The following is a 13,637-nucleotide window of genomic DNA, read 5'->3' as shown; positions in this document are numbered from 1 at the left end:
CTAAATGCGGGGCCCTACATTTGGTCTTTATGGATCTCTCTTGCACATTTGATATGGTCAATAGGGAGGCCCTATGGCATATGATGGAACAAGCAGGCATAAACAAGAAATTACTTGATCTTATCCAGCTGATCCACCAGTATATTACCCCTACATGCGCTACACCAGTAGTGGTGATTGTACAGCTCCGATTAGTGTAGCCAGAGAAGTTAGACAAGGCTGCATCTTAGCACCCTTTCTATTTTTATTCTATATAAATGCCCTAGATAACGGTTTAATCTGGGGCACAGACGACGTTCCTAAGATTGGTAATCAGCCGGTCCCGGTGCGGTTATACGCAGACAATGTGGTTTACTGGTGTGTATAGCTGTCGGCCGGCAAAAACTCTTGGATTTTTTTTTTTTTTCATTTTATGTCTGCTTGTAAGTTAAAGGTAAATGACCAAAAGTCCTTTGTAATGTCATGCAGCCCTGGAAAGCCTAAGCATAGGGTCTTTGCCCTTGGGGGGGAAACCAATTGTATAAACTCAGACGTTTAAATATTTAGGCATCATATTCGATCTGAAGGGGAATTGGGACAATTTAGTGGCCTTGAGAGCACACAAAGTCAGGATAGCAGGTGATGCTATATTCCGATTTTCGAGAAAATTAGGGCAAAAGCTGATACAGAACCTAATCCAGTTGTACAAGAGTAAACGTATAGCTATAGGGACCTATGGCGATGGAGCATAGGGTTATTCTGGAGCAAGGAAATTCCAGATTATTTTAGCCATCCCTAGAAATACTTCTAGCTTTAGTACCCATATGGAACTAGGAGAGGGTCATACTGAAGATCGTGTTGCATTGGTCCCCCTGCTCCTATGGATAAAAATCTGGAGTACGCCACAGGCGTCCCATTATTTTGAACAAAGGTTTTTCTATCTCATAAAGAAGTGTTGTATTACTTACAGTGACTGTCGTCCAAAGAAATCTGTTCAGCAGTCTTCACTTATTTGCTAACCGCTTTAAGCATTAGAACGAAAAAAGCATTTTAAACTGAGAAACAGACATGTTACAAGATCTGGGCTTGGATTTTTAACAGTACACTATCAGCTGCTTTGAAGATTTGTAATCTTACATTTTATAGGCAGTTTTAGTATCTTCGTTATGTACATATTTATCGGTTTTTATCCTACCATGCTGTTTATTTTTGTACTTTTATGGTCTTGTTAAATAACTTGACCGAATAAAGTTAAATTGAATTGATATATTTTTCCATTATTGTATCTACCAATAGGGAAATTGGTCTATATCTAAATAAGACAGACAAATCCAGCATGTCTTTTTATTTTTTTTGTTTTTAAGAAGAGGGACAACCACCACATGTTTCCGCTTAGACAATTTGATAGAGCTAACTGCAGTATCCTGAGTGTCTAGACACATTGGTGGGAGCTCAGCGAGAGGGATCCTCAGTAGAAACAGAAAAGGAGTTGAAGTCCGGTGGCAAGGCAGTAAGGGGGAATCTAAAGCAAACGGATTCAATTTTTTGAGAAAATGTTTTTGTTAAATCAAAGGTTTTAGAGTATCATACTATAAGGCCGTGGGCTGAGTCTTAAAAGGAAATCTTTTTAAAACTAGTATTAAGTAAAACTAAAATAATCCAGTCATTAAAATTAGAAGTAACCTTGTAAACATTATTAATCAGAACCAGAGGGTGATTGGAGAGGACCTCACAGAACACCTGAGGAGTAAAGCTGGATCAAGGATGAATAATTACCAGGCCACAAGATGAAGGACTAGTGGGGGGTGGAAGGCACAGAATAATGATCAATCCAAATAAAGGGGAAGAGGAGCATCACCCATCAAATCAGAAGCGTTAGAGAAGACAGGATGTTACTGATGGCCTGCCCCATGAGTAGGAAGGTGAACTAGTTGGGTTATGTGGATAGTTGCGATAGTTTCAAAGCAGTGGCATCAGGGTAAGCAGGATCTTCGAGGTCGAACTTAAGATCGCTATGCATAGTAAAATTCACATATTCCAGCATACGAGGTGTGACAGAATTATAATTTTAGTAATTGTTCAACTGCACTATTGTAAGTAATTAGTATTAGGAAATAAAGCAGTGCAAGTTGGATTTTCGAAATATGTCAGATGGAGTTTGCGCTGATGAATAAAATCAAATATTTGTAGCAATATTACCTTAAATTCTGACAGCCATTCCTCCACAACCCCTTTGTCCACAGCAATCATTTTCCCACATCTGGTGCTTTTTAACTTTCACGCTGGATAGGAAACAATGCAACAGTTAGAGAAACTTGTTAGTCAACTTCCAAAGATGCTTCATTAATTTATATTTTGCATTTTTAACCATAAGGCGCTTCCCCCTGGAGTATTTCAGAGACTAAATGTATACCTTACTGACTGGAGCATCTTCATCAATTCAAGTTCAAATCCTCCTCACACAGTAATTATTCAATGGGATCTACATTTGGAAGACTCTATTAAAGCTCAACATCTTATTAGCTGCTACTAGGTATAGCAGAAAATGCTGATGCCGGACCTCAGTCTGAAAAATTTACTTTTCTCAAATAAACTTACAGAAAATTCAGAACATCAGCGATTAAGACCTGGTCCAATAGGAAAACACATTTTTCTTATTAGTCCGATTATTCCACCAAATGTTTTCGCTTGAACAGCCTGAATAGCCAACACTTAATATATTTTCTTCTTTTTACTGATCTCACACAAGTTTTGTAATATGACATTATTCCTCCAGCAAACGGGAGTCGTAAAAGACAAAAACTCATTTTGTTAGCGGGGAGCCTTTGCACTTTAACCTGCATCCATCTGGTTTTTGACTTACTCTTATGATAAAAACACAGCATCATTTTCAATAGAGACAAGTCTTCCCGTTTGGCTTCCAAATCAATGTATTTAATAAAAGTACATTTCATTGCACATTGTAATCTCGCATTGTGTATTTTTGGTATGTATGTGTGGAAAAACAAAAGCAGAGGAATTATGCAATGGAATATGGCCTTCAAAGACCAGGTTGGCATAATTAGACAATGATCGTAATACCCCATATGTGTGTTACAGATATTGGGGCAACAGATTTAACTAACTGGACACAAGCACAACTTCCTCAGAAATTGGAGGGGGTGGGGGAGGGGAGGTTAATTGAGAAAAGTAGGGAACAATGGCCATGTCACTTTCAAGCGAGTGAGGTTGCGTAATTAACTCACGTATAAATATTTATAAAGACACTAATGATGTCCTAGAATTTCTCTGATTACTTAGATTTAGCATTTGATCACAGTATACTCAATGGGTAAAGGGAATTTTAGCACAATTTTCCTCTTGCTATTCTCCTGGGCATGCACCATCAGACAGTTTTAACATTGAGGAGAATGCTCACTCACCTTATTCCGTGCTTAAACTCATGGCTACTATGCACAAAATGTACATCTGCCCAGCTTAAAATACAAGTCCAGAGGGGCGTGGCCAAGATGACAGGCTGGTGAGACTTGTATTCTGGTCTCTCCATCCCCACCGAACTAAGGCTCTGTGTAGCATCCTGCCCAGTGAACGACACATGCCCACTTCACTGCGGGCGCCAGCAGTGATTACCCGGAGGCTCGAGAATCACGTATGGCTGCTGAGGCTGGCAGCCTTGCTGTTGTTTGCCCAAGACCAGACCTGAGATGCCTGGGAGGTGGATTGCTGCCACAGGCGCTCTCCGGACTGGGGGAGCGCCCCAGACTGTTTTCCCAGGGCAAGGTTGGGATGCCCGTGCACCCTGATGTGGTTGGAGCTGGAACTGGGGGTGCTTGCGGGACTTATGCCACAGTTTCCAGCATGGCCTCTGCATCGCGGCTTGCCATAGGCCTATGGCTTAGGAACACCATGTCGGCCTGCCCCTGCACAATTGCGCTTCTAGACCTGGAGAAAGTGTGCAGCAGAGGAAGATGGCAGGAGAACCTGCCTATCATTATTGGGTGGAGACCCCTCTGCAGATGAGGACGTGGGGACTGCCCAGGCCGGTGGGGGCAGTGACAAGTGTTGGTGGACATTACTTTCAGCGCTGCAGCAACACTGTGGTCCCCGTAGGCTGACCTGGGCCTATGAGGTGCACACCGGTGCTAGACATGGCCCAGTTGTGTTTTGGGGTCCTGAAAGGCCTCTCAATGTTTCTCTAGCGCCTGGCCCGCAACGCTTCACTGGAAGACTTAGTAAAGTGGAGGACGATAAGCTGGGACTGGTCCTCGGGCATGGAGGCCTGAGGCTGTCACCATTAGGCTGACCATTTTATGGACTGTGCTAGCCTGCTAGATGTAGCGCAACACTTATGGGACTGTCTGCCTGCTTGGGGCCCCTCACTGGTCTTTGTGGCTCCTTAAGCATTTCATCAAGGGTGTTGGTGGAAGCCACTCAAGGCCATGGCAGCAGTCAAGAACAAGAAAGACCAGTCCCTCCGCGATATGCTGACGAAAACAACAGGGGGACCTAAAGGCAAGAAGATGGAAGATGAATGCTCCCTCGGCGCAGAGGAACTTGAAAGCCCGGTGACGCACTCCTGCATGGAGGCATTGTTTGCCTCACTACGGGACAATCTGCAGGCTGCAAAGAGGGGCCTCTCCTCAGATTTGAAGGAGTTATGGAGGGACTTGGATGAGGTGGGAGAAAGGGTCGCAACAGTGGAACGCAAAGATGTCGGCTGCAGCAAGGAGATCGAGCATATTGATCTCCAATCACACACACAGAGGACCTTGAAAACTGCTCACAGTGGAATAATATCCTAATAAAAAGGGTGTTCTAATGCTGCGGAGGGGGCTGATTTGGGGGGCTACGTTAAGGTCCTTTTCGGCTTTTTTTTTTTTTTAGGGTGATGAGACTTCCCCGGAAATATAACTCAACTGACTGCATCGAATCGGACTGCTGCGGCCAGCTGTGAGCCCCCTGCTGACATTCTGGAATGTGTGCATGATTTTCTACTGAAAGAAATCATTCTGCGATAAGCCCGAGTGCTTCATCCCCTCCATTTCTGTGGTCTCACACCCCTGTTGTATCAGGACCTTGCGGCTATCACTCTTCAGAAACGACAAGACTTCTGGCCTGTTATTGCCCTCCTATGAAATCCTGGGATCTCGTACTCACAGGGACATCCTTTTGTTGTTTTTTTAAAATTGTTTTTATTAATATTTCAGTACAAGAAAATAAACATGCCCATGTACATAAGACCTCAGGCGTCCCACCATACTGTGTGCTCTCCTCCCTGTTCCCCCCACTTCCCACAGCAAGAGTGACAAACATCAGAGAGAACACATGCTAATGATCAAACCTTTCACCCTCAAATGGTGTCCCCAGCCATCCGCCCCCGGTATCTGAGCAAACATAATACAAAAACCTTAGAACAAAACAAGTGCCCAATCCCTCTAAGTATCAGATTCAAGGTTAAAGGCCGTGGAACAGAGAGCCCCCTCTCCGAGCCCAAGGGAATAACCCTGATCCCACTCAGCTACCTTCTGCACTTTGCTCCCATACATGGAAAAGATGCAGCGCTCAAAGGCGGGGCCTACATGCTGTAAGGGGAAGGCCCTGAGAGAGAAACTGACTAGGGGGTCCCAAATAGAGTCAAACCCACTGTGTGAGCTGTCCATTTTGTCTGCCAGCTGCTCCATGACTAGGCCCCGCCATAGTCTTGAGAACCACAGGGTCACTGGGGGTGTCTACCTTCCTCCAGAAGGACGCTAACATGGTTTTCGCGGACCCCAGCGCCAGCCATAAAATGGCTCGATCTCCCCGCGATTGATGTTCCACCTATGGGCCTCAGAGGACCAACAGGATGTGCTCGAGTGTTGTCGGCACTAGGTAGCCAAATATCTCTTTAATGTGCGAAAGAATTTCATTCCAAAAGGGACGGATAGCTGGGCAGTCCCACCAAATGTGTCGGAAATCCTCCAGCATGCCACTTCCTCGCCAACACCTGTTGGACACCTGGGGGTAGAATTTCTTGAGCTTCTCCGGGTAGAGATACCAGTTGTAGAGCAGTTGATAGTGTGCTTCCCTAGCGCCCATCGAGTGATAATGTTTGGCTATGTCGTGGGACAGGTGCTGCCAACGCTCCTAACTCACTGAAGTGCCCAACACCTGCTCCCAGAAGGGGATGTGGAGTGGGGTCGGCGCCCTATGCGCTGAACCCAATATGTTGTACAGTTTAGATATACTGCCCCTCTCCACTCCTCCCCATTGTACAAAACGTTCCACCGGAAGAAGCTCCCTGATGGCCGCCTTCCGCATATGTGGTTGTGAGACCCAATGCACTAGTTGCGTATAATGAAAGTGATTGGATGGTTGGAGATGAAAATCCCTGCAACAGCTGGAAACGAACTGATCTGATCATCATGGAATAAATCTGAAATCTGCAAGCACCCCACCTCTCTCCATCGATCAAAAGACCCCGCAGATTCCCCCCTGGGATAGGCCTCGTTGAAATGAATGGGGGTATGTGGTGAAGGAAAGGAAGTTAGCGAATATGCCCTCATTACCTTATTCCATATCTTAAGGGTGGTAGCAGTGGGGGTACTAAGGTAAACATTCTGTGGACGTGCCCTTTTGGGCCGCCACAGGATATCCCACAGGGTCCGTCCCATTACCCCCCTATCCATGTGAAGCCACAACTTAGGAGACTCTCGTAAGGACCACTCAGCCAAAACACGCAGCTGAGCCGCGCGATACCACAGGAGGTAGGGGAGTGGCAATACACCTCCCTCCTGGGAGATATAAGCACTTTGTAAGATAATCGAGCCCTCGATCCGTGCCAAATAAACCGTGTGCAAATCGCCCGGGCCTCCGCGAAAAACTCAGATGAAATATCAGTGGGTAGGCTCTGAAAGAGATGAAGCAAGCGAGGAAGCACTGTCATCTTGATGCTATTAATATGCCCCAGCCGGGATAGCCAGAGGGAAGACCACCTCTTAAAGTCTTCGTGCCATGATTTAAGCAAGGGAGGGTAGTTGGCTCGGAACAGATCAGATACTCTCGGGACTAGCTTAACGCCCAGAAATGTGATTTCTTATTTAGCACAGGTAAATGGAAACATGGAAGCTATTTGGGCCATTGCAGCAGCGGGTATTGTCAGATTAAGAAGATAAGATTTCCCCATGTTTACTCTGAAGCCTGCTGCCTTCTTGAAAAACGCCAATTCTTCTTGAATTGCCAGAAGCAATGGGCAGGGATTAGTGACAAACAATAAAATGTCATCAGCGAACAGTGAGATTTTATGATAGTCGGCACCAAATTTAATGCCCAGAAAGTCAGGAATGCTCTAATGCATGCCGCCAGAGGTTCCACACTGAGCGCAAAGAGCAGCGGGGAAAGACTGCATCCCTGCCTCGGACCCCGCGACTGGTCGAAAAAAATCTTAGAACACACCATTTACCAGAATACAAGACCTGGGACATGAATAGTTGCTCATTACTATTGTAATGAATTGTTCCCCGAAGCCAAATCGCCACATGGTGGCCACCAGGAACGACCAATCCACCCTATCAAATGCTTTTTCAGCATTGAGGGCCAACAAAAGTGGCAGGACCTGTTCCTTAGCCACCTTTTCCATTAGATGAATGGCACATTACAAGTTGTCATGTGTTTGGCAGCCCATGATAAAGCCCGACTGATCTGTGTGGATCAGCTCCGGCATGACATTTAGAGTATAATTTAGCATCGAGGTTGAGTAAGGCAATAGGCCTATAACAGGCACAGAGCTGAGAGTCCTTTCCTGCCTTGGGAATAAGTGAGACCAGAGCCTTCCCCATAGAGGGGGACACCACCCCCTCCTCCCTCACATGGTTAAACAATGCAGCAAGATGTCCTGCCAGTTCTGCACTAAAAGACTTGTAGAAGTGGGCAGTAAACCAGTTGGGGCTGGGGGCTTTCAATCAATCAATCTATCAAAAACATTTATAGAGCGCGCTACTCACCCATGAGGGTCTCAAGGCGCTTGGGGGGGGGGGGGTAAGGAGGGTCACAGTTCGAGCAACCATGTCTTGAGGTTCTTTCTGAAGAGCAGGAGGTCTTTGGTTTTGCGAAGGTTGGTGGGGAGGGAGTTCCAGGTTTTGGGGGCGAGGTAGGAGAAGGACCTGCCTCCTGTGGTGGTGCATTGGGGGGGGAGGGGAGGGGGGAGACTGTGGCTAGGGCGAGGTCGGCTGATCGGAGGTTGCGAAGAAGAGTGTGGAAGTTCACTCTTTCGTTGAGGTAGGTTGGGCCGGTGTTGTGGAGGGATTTGTGCGCGTGGATGAGAACCTTAAATGTAATTCTCTTGTCTATGAGGAGCCAGTGAAGGGATTTGAGGTGTGGTGAGATTCGTTTGTGGCGGGGGAGGCCAAGGACGAGGCGTGCGGCTGTGTTCTGGATTCTCCGGAGTTTGCGTTTGAGTGTGGTGCCGGCATAGAGGGCGTTACTGTAGTCTAGTCTGCTGCTGATGAGTGCATAGGTGACTGTCTTCCTGGTCGCTGGGGGAATCCATTTGAAGGATTTTTTTTTTTATTTTTTTTTTTTTTAGAGTGCAGAGTGTGTGGAAGCAGGAGGAGCTTAGAGCATTGATTTGCTGTGTCATGGAGAGAGAGGGGTCCAGGATGATGCCGAGGTTGCGTCCTTGGTTTGCGGGGGTGGGTGCGGGGCCTAGGTCGGTGGGCCACCAGGAGTCGTCCCATATGGTTTTGTTGGGGCCGAAGATGATGATCTCTGTTTTGCTGGAGTTAAGCTTGAGGTGGTTAGTTGTCATCCAGTTGGCGGTGTCGAGGAGAGCAGCGTGTAGGTTGGTTTTGGCGGTGGTGGGGTAGCGGGTGAAGGAGAGGATGAGTTGGGTGTCATCTGCGTAGGAGAGGATAGTGATTCCGTGTGACCCGAGGATGTTGGCTAGGGGGAATATGTAGATGTTGAAGAGTGTGGTTGCCGAGGGAAGACACTTGGGGGACTCCACAAATGATCTTGGTAGCGGTGGAGTGGAAAGGTGGAAGGCAGACTCTCTGGGTCTGGTCGGTGAGGAAGAAGGTGAGCCAGTCTAAGGATACCCCATTGCCCAGAGTTCCCCATTAATTAGATTAGGCACTGAGGCAAGAATTATCTGGTCCAAGGGAATTGAGCGCAAGACCCGCCAAGGCGGGAATTGAACCCTGGTCCCGGGCCAGATCTCTGCATCAGGGTCTTTGTGAAGCGGAAGTGCGACTGTAGCCTCCTGTACCTCCTCCATCATAAATGGTGCCATCAGCATTTCATTTGTCTCCCTGGAGACCTGCGGGAGCTGGGAACAGTCTAAGTAACTTCCCTGTACTTGGGCAGCCGGGTGGTCTGATTGATAGAGACAGGCGTAAAACCTTCTGAACGCCAGTGCCTTCGCCCCTCCGAAAAATGTTCCCAGCGCTCATCAGTAATTTGTCCTACATAATCCTTAGCTTGTATAATTCGCAGTTGTCTCGCCAGTGGAGTGCCTATCTTGTTACCCTTGTAATACTGGGTTTTCTGAAGCCTCAACAGTGCCAACTGTGCCCTATTTGTATAAATAGATTGTAGTTTACCCTTAACAGCAATCTCCCTCCTCTGAGCCTGCCATGTCGGGGAGAGCTTATGGTCCTGTTCGGCTATTTTAAGTTCATTTTCCAAAAGGCGCTGATCCTCGGATTTTAACCTAATGAGCGCTGACGCCAAGGAAATGCACGTGCCCCTGATGACTGCCTTAAAAGCATCCCAAACCATAGGAGGGGCAGTATAGCCCCCTCTATTAAGCTGGAAGTATTTTCTAAAAGCTTTCTGCAGCTCAGTAAGGGACGTGGAGTCACAAATCAGGACAGTAGGAAAGTACCAGCGCCTGGCGGCATGTCGGATCAGGGGCCATTCCAGAGTAACCTCCACAGGGGCATGATCCGAAATAAAAATCGGGTGGATGGCCACGGATCTCAAAGCCTGTCATAGCGGTTTGCTCAGAAAGATGTAATCAATCGTTGAGTAGGATCGATGAGAATGGGAAAGGAAGGTGTAATCCCTCTACGAGCCCTTGAGCGCACGCCAGGAGTCAAAAAGCCCCATGTGGAGTAAAGCAGGTTTCACAGATCTAGTAAAAGCGCCTGCCTGTGATCACTGTGGGTGCGTCATGTCTATCAATGAATCCCAAACTAAGTTGAAATCACCCAAGAAGATTATTTCACCCTCTGCATAGCCCTCCAACTCACCCAGGAATTGTATAAAGAATTGGGCCTGACCACTGTTAGGCATGTATAAAGTAGCTACTGTACACTGTCTGCCCCCCAGGCTGCCCTTTATCATTAAATATCTGCACTCCTTATCTTGCTTGGAACCTGCCTCTTGGAAGTGAATCGCCCTATGGAACAAGAGGGACACTCCACAGTGTTTCGTTGGCGCAGAAGCTGTAAAAATCTGGGGGTACTGTTTGTGTCGCAGACGGTGTCCCTTCCCCTTCTTCAAATGTGTTTCCTGTAATGCAACAATATCATAATGGTGATCGTTGAGGTATTTCCTCAACTGGGGCCGCTTATTTGGGGAGTTCAACCCCTTAACATTCCAAGACAACACATCCAACATAACATCACAGTAACCCAAAAGTTCTTAACGAAGCAATATACCGCATCTCTGGCAACTTGGCCCCCTCCCAACCGCCTCACCCACCCAGCTTCCCAGGACCTCCCCAGGCTCCCCCACATGGCTTTTACCCAGCAAAAAGGGATAATGGACACAGACCCAATAGGAAAAACAACTCCCACACAACCCAAACCGAAGAACAAGAAAACACAGACTAGCAAACTTCCTTTCTATCAGCATTATATGAACGCGGTATTACACTGCCTCCACCCTCCCCCCCCCCCCCCGGACCATTCATCTTTCCAAAATCGACAAGAGCGGGAGACAACTCCGGGCCCCCGAAAGTGTCAAGAACGGGGTGTCGCCAAACCAGTCCACTGCATGCAAGTCCAAGCCGAGCTCCCAGGAGTCAGACCGTTTCTCTTGTGAAGGAGACACATCTTCCATGCCCTACATCAAATAGGACCCCCGCTTGGAGCCGCCTCGCAGGCTCCCTCAAGACCTCTCCAATAGCATCTCAAAACACAGACAGTTGGAAAATGTCACCACTTGGGGGGTTTCCTCCCTCTCCTCTGCTGTCTCCTTTGCTCCATTGAGGTGGAGGGCCCCCCCCCACCCCCACTGAGCCTCCACCTTCGCTCTCCAGCTGTAGGTCCAGCGCAGCCACCACCTCGTCGACAATCGTGTAGTGGTAAGCCCTGTTATGGAGTTTGAAAGCCAGGCCAAAGGGAAATGTCCAGCGACACCGTATGTTTTTTGCTTTTAGGGCCTCGGTCATAGGGCGGAACTGCTGCTGCTGCCGCCAAGCCAACGTTGCTGGTGCGATATCCTGATAGAGGGTGCAATGTGCCCCTTGAAAGGAGAGTGTCTTGTTTTCTCGCCTGTGAGAGATAGCTTTCCTTGAGCTTAAAGGAGCTTATTTGACCAGAATGTCTCTCGGCTTTCTCCCTTTGCCTGCAGCTGGGTTGCCCACACGATGCATCCTCTCGACCCGTACTTCGGACTGCTCCTCTCCCAAGAGGGTGGAGAAAAGGCCAACGACAAGGGCCTCAAGATCGGGACCCTTGGAGCCTTTTTCCAAGCCCCGCACTCTGATGTTCTCCCTGTGTGCACGATTTTCCAAATCTTCGCATTTAAGCGTGGCAAGATGGAGCTGTACTTTGATACTTGTGATCTCACTGTCCACCGGAGTTACCTTGTGCTGCAGGTCCTGTATCTGGGTTTCCAGATCAAGAGTGTGGGCACCCACCGAGTCCATATCTGCCTGGAGTGAGGATAATTTCCCATTGACATCTGCCTGAAACGTGTCCAGCGTTGCCTTGAAATCAGCAGTAAGGTCCTCCCAGAGCTCTGCCTTGAAGATGCGAAGAGAGGCCAGGAGGTCCTCTTTCGTGAGCGCCATCTCTCCCTTCTGCAACAGGCCTATGCTTCCTGCTCCAACTGGGGCAAAATAGTTGGAGACACGGTTAGCCTGGGCCTTCCGCAGAGGCATATGCTCCCCCGGAGGCCGTATGCTCAGAGAAGCGCTCCACCACGTCCGTCGACACGCTGGGACACAGGCTCGCTCTTCTCCACTGGGGTGTCTCCGCTTATCATAGGAGTCCCCACCAGGCCCCTGCTCACATCTCGAGGGGAGGGGGTGAAATCAGCACCACTCCCTCCACCCCTCAAGGGTGCACCTGCTCCGCCACCGGACCTCCAATCCAAGCCCTCTTGGGGGCTCAGCTCTTCTCTCCCAGCACGCCACACTCAGCCTCCGTGGGGCACCCCAGTCGCGGCTGCATCCTCCGCTCTTGCCCCTCCAAAGGCAACCAGTCTCACTGGGTTGCAGCACCTCTCCGGGCCCAGCCGTGTCGTGTCTCCACTGCGCAGGCCCCAGTCACCTCAGGGGAGCCTGCGTTAGCCCTCGCAGTGGGCCGGCACCTCTCCCAAGGGTGCCATCTGTGATCTTCGCTCTGCCGCAGTCCGCCACCACCAACAGTAGAGAGGCTGCTACACCAGGGGCCTTCGGGCCTGCAACAACAGGGGAGGACCGCCCTTCTTCTGCTCTGCGCAGGCTCCCCTTCCCACGGAGCCCGCCACAACCGCACATGCCCCAGGCAAGGGGGTAAGACTCCCCCCCCCCCCTCGCCCCACAGCGCCGGCAGCCCCCGGTACCTTCACGGACCTCCTGCTCCCAGCCACGCTCGATCCACTCTTCATGCTGTGCCTCCCGGCGCACTCCACAAGGCGGGCCGACCGGCCCGCCGGGGCTGCACAGCAAACGGTCTGCACTACTCAGGGAGGCTGCCCCGCTGGGCCTCACCCCCTCCCGAGGCACTCGGTAACTTCACTGAGGCGGGGGCGGCATGTCGCTCCCCCACTACGCTCCTGGACACATGGTCTGCTGGGGTTTTCGACGGAGCCATCGAGATTCACCTCTGACCGGCCATGTTGGTTGGCCCCACCCGACATACTTTTCTAATCATCTTCCGTCTCAATGGTAAATTGAATCAGCCAAGGTCCCTGTGGGAGGCTTGCAAGGTAGTTGGCATCACCGGTGGTACACCGGCCGCTGGAGAACCCACTGTGGGGCTTTCCTCTCAGGGCCCGCTGAAAAGTCCCAGAGGGAAACACTCTAGCAAATCTACTGCTGTACATCCCTCGGACCCGGCTACTATGGCACGGGAATCAGAATCAGTGCGGACTACATTATCTGGAGAACTGTCCCACTCTGAGGCCACATAGACTGTGTGTGATATATTCTGATTCTATATGGGTGGGCAGGGTAAGTTGGGAGTAGGGATGGTGAGAGGGTGCCCAGGGACTCGACTAGTTTCCACGGTTTCCCTCAAAAGGTTCCTCACCTGTCTGAGACCAATGAAGTTGGCCCATCTGGCCTCCTCAGGCATTACTTGATGTACTCTTCCATAATGGTTTCTGGGGAATCTCCTTCCCAGCTATTGTTAGCTGCTCCATATTGACATGTCCACAATCGCAGACACATGGATCTTAAGATTCGTAGTTTAAAATGTAAGGGGACTCAACAATCCTGCTAACTGGTTAGTTGTCCTTTGCTGCCT

General features: G+C 49.2%; 1 protein-coding gene across 3 annotated transcripts in view; it reads right to left on the bottom strand.

Annotated features, from left to right (window-relative positions):
• The window catches only part of HYCC1 (hyccin PI4KA lipid kinase complex subunit 1), a 361,690-nt gene that overhangs the window by 229,512 nt on the left and 118,541 nt on the right, over window positions 1–13,637 (bottom strand). For all 3 annotated transcript variants that reach the window (XM_069211534.1, XM_069211535.1, XM_069211536.1), the window contains exon 2: window positions 2,179–2,261. In XM_069211534.1, coding sequence (XP_069067635.1) covers window positions 2,179–2,229 — 51 coding nt within the window. In that variant the 5' untranslated portion in view covers window positions 2,230–2,261. The remainder of the gene's footprint in view (window positions 1–2,178; window positions 2,262–13,637) is intronic.

This window comes from Pleurodeles waltl, chromosome 10 (genome assembly GCF_031143425.1).
Source record: "Pleurodeles waltl isolate 20211129_DDA chromosome 10, aPleWal1.hap1.20221129, whole genome shotgun sequence".
Classification (NCBI taxonomy): Eukaryota; Metazoa; Chordata; class Amphibia; order Caudata; family Salamandridae; genus Pleurodeles; species Pleurodeles waltl.
The sequence above is the reverse complement of the archived record's forward strand: the minus strand, read 5'-3'. Positions and strand labels throughout refer to the sequence as shown.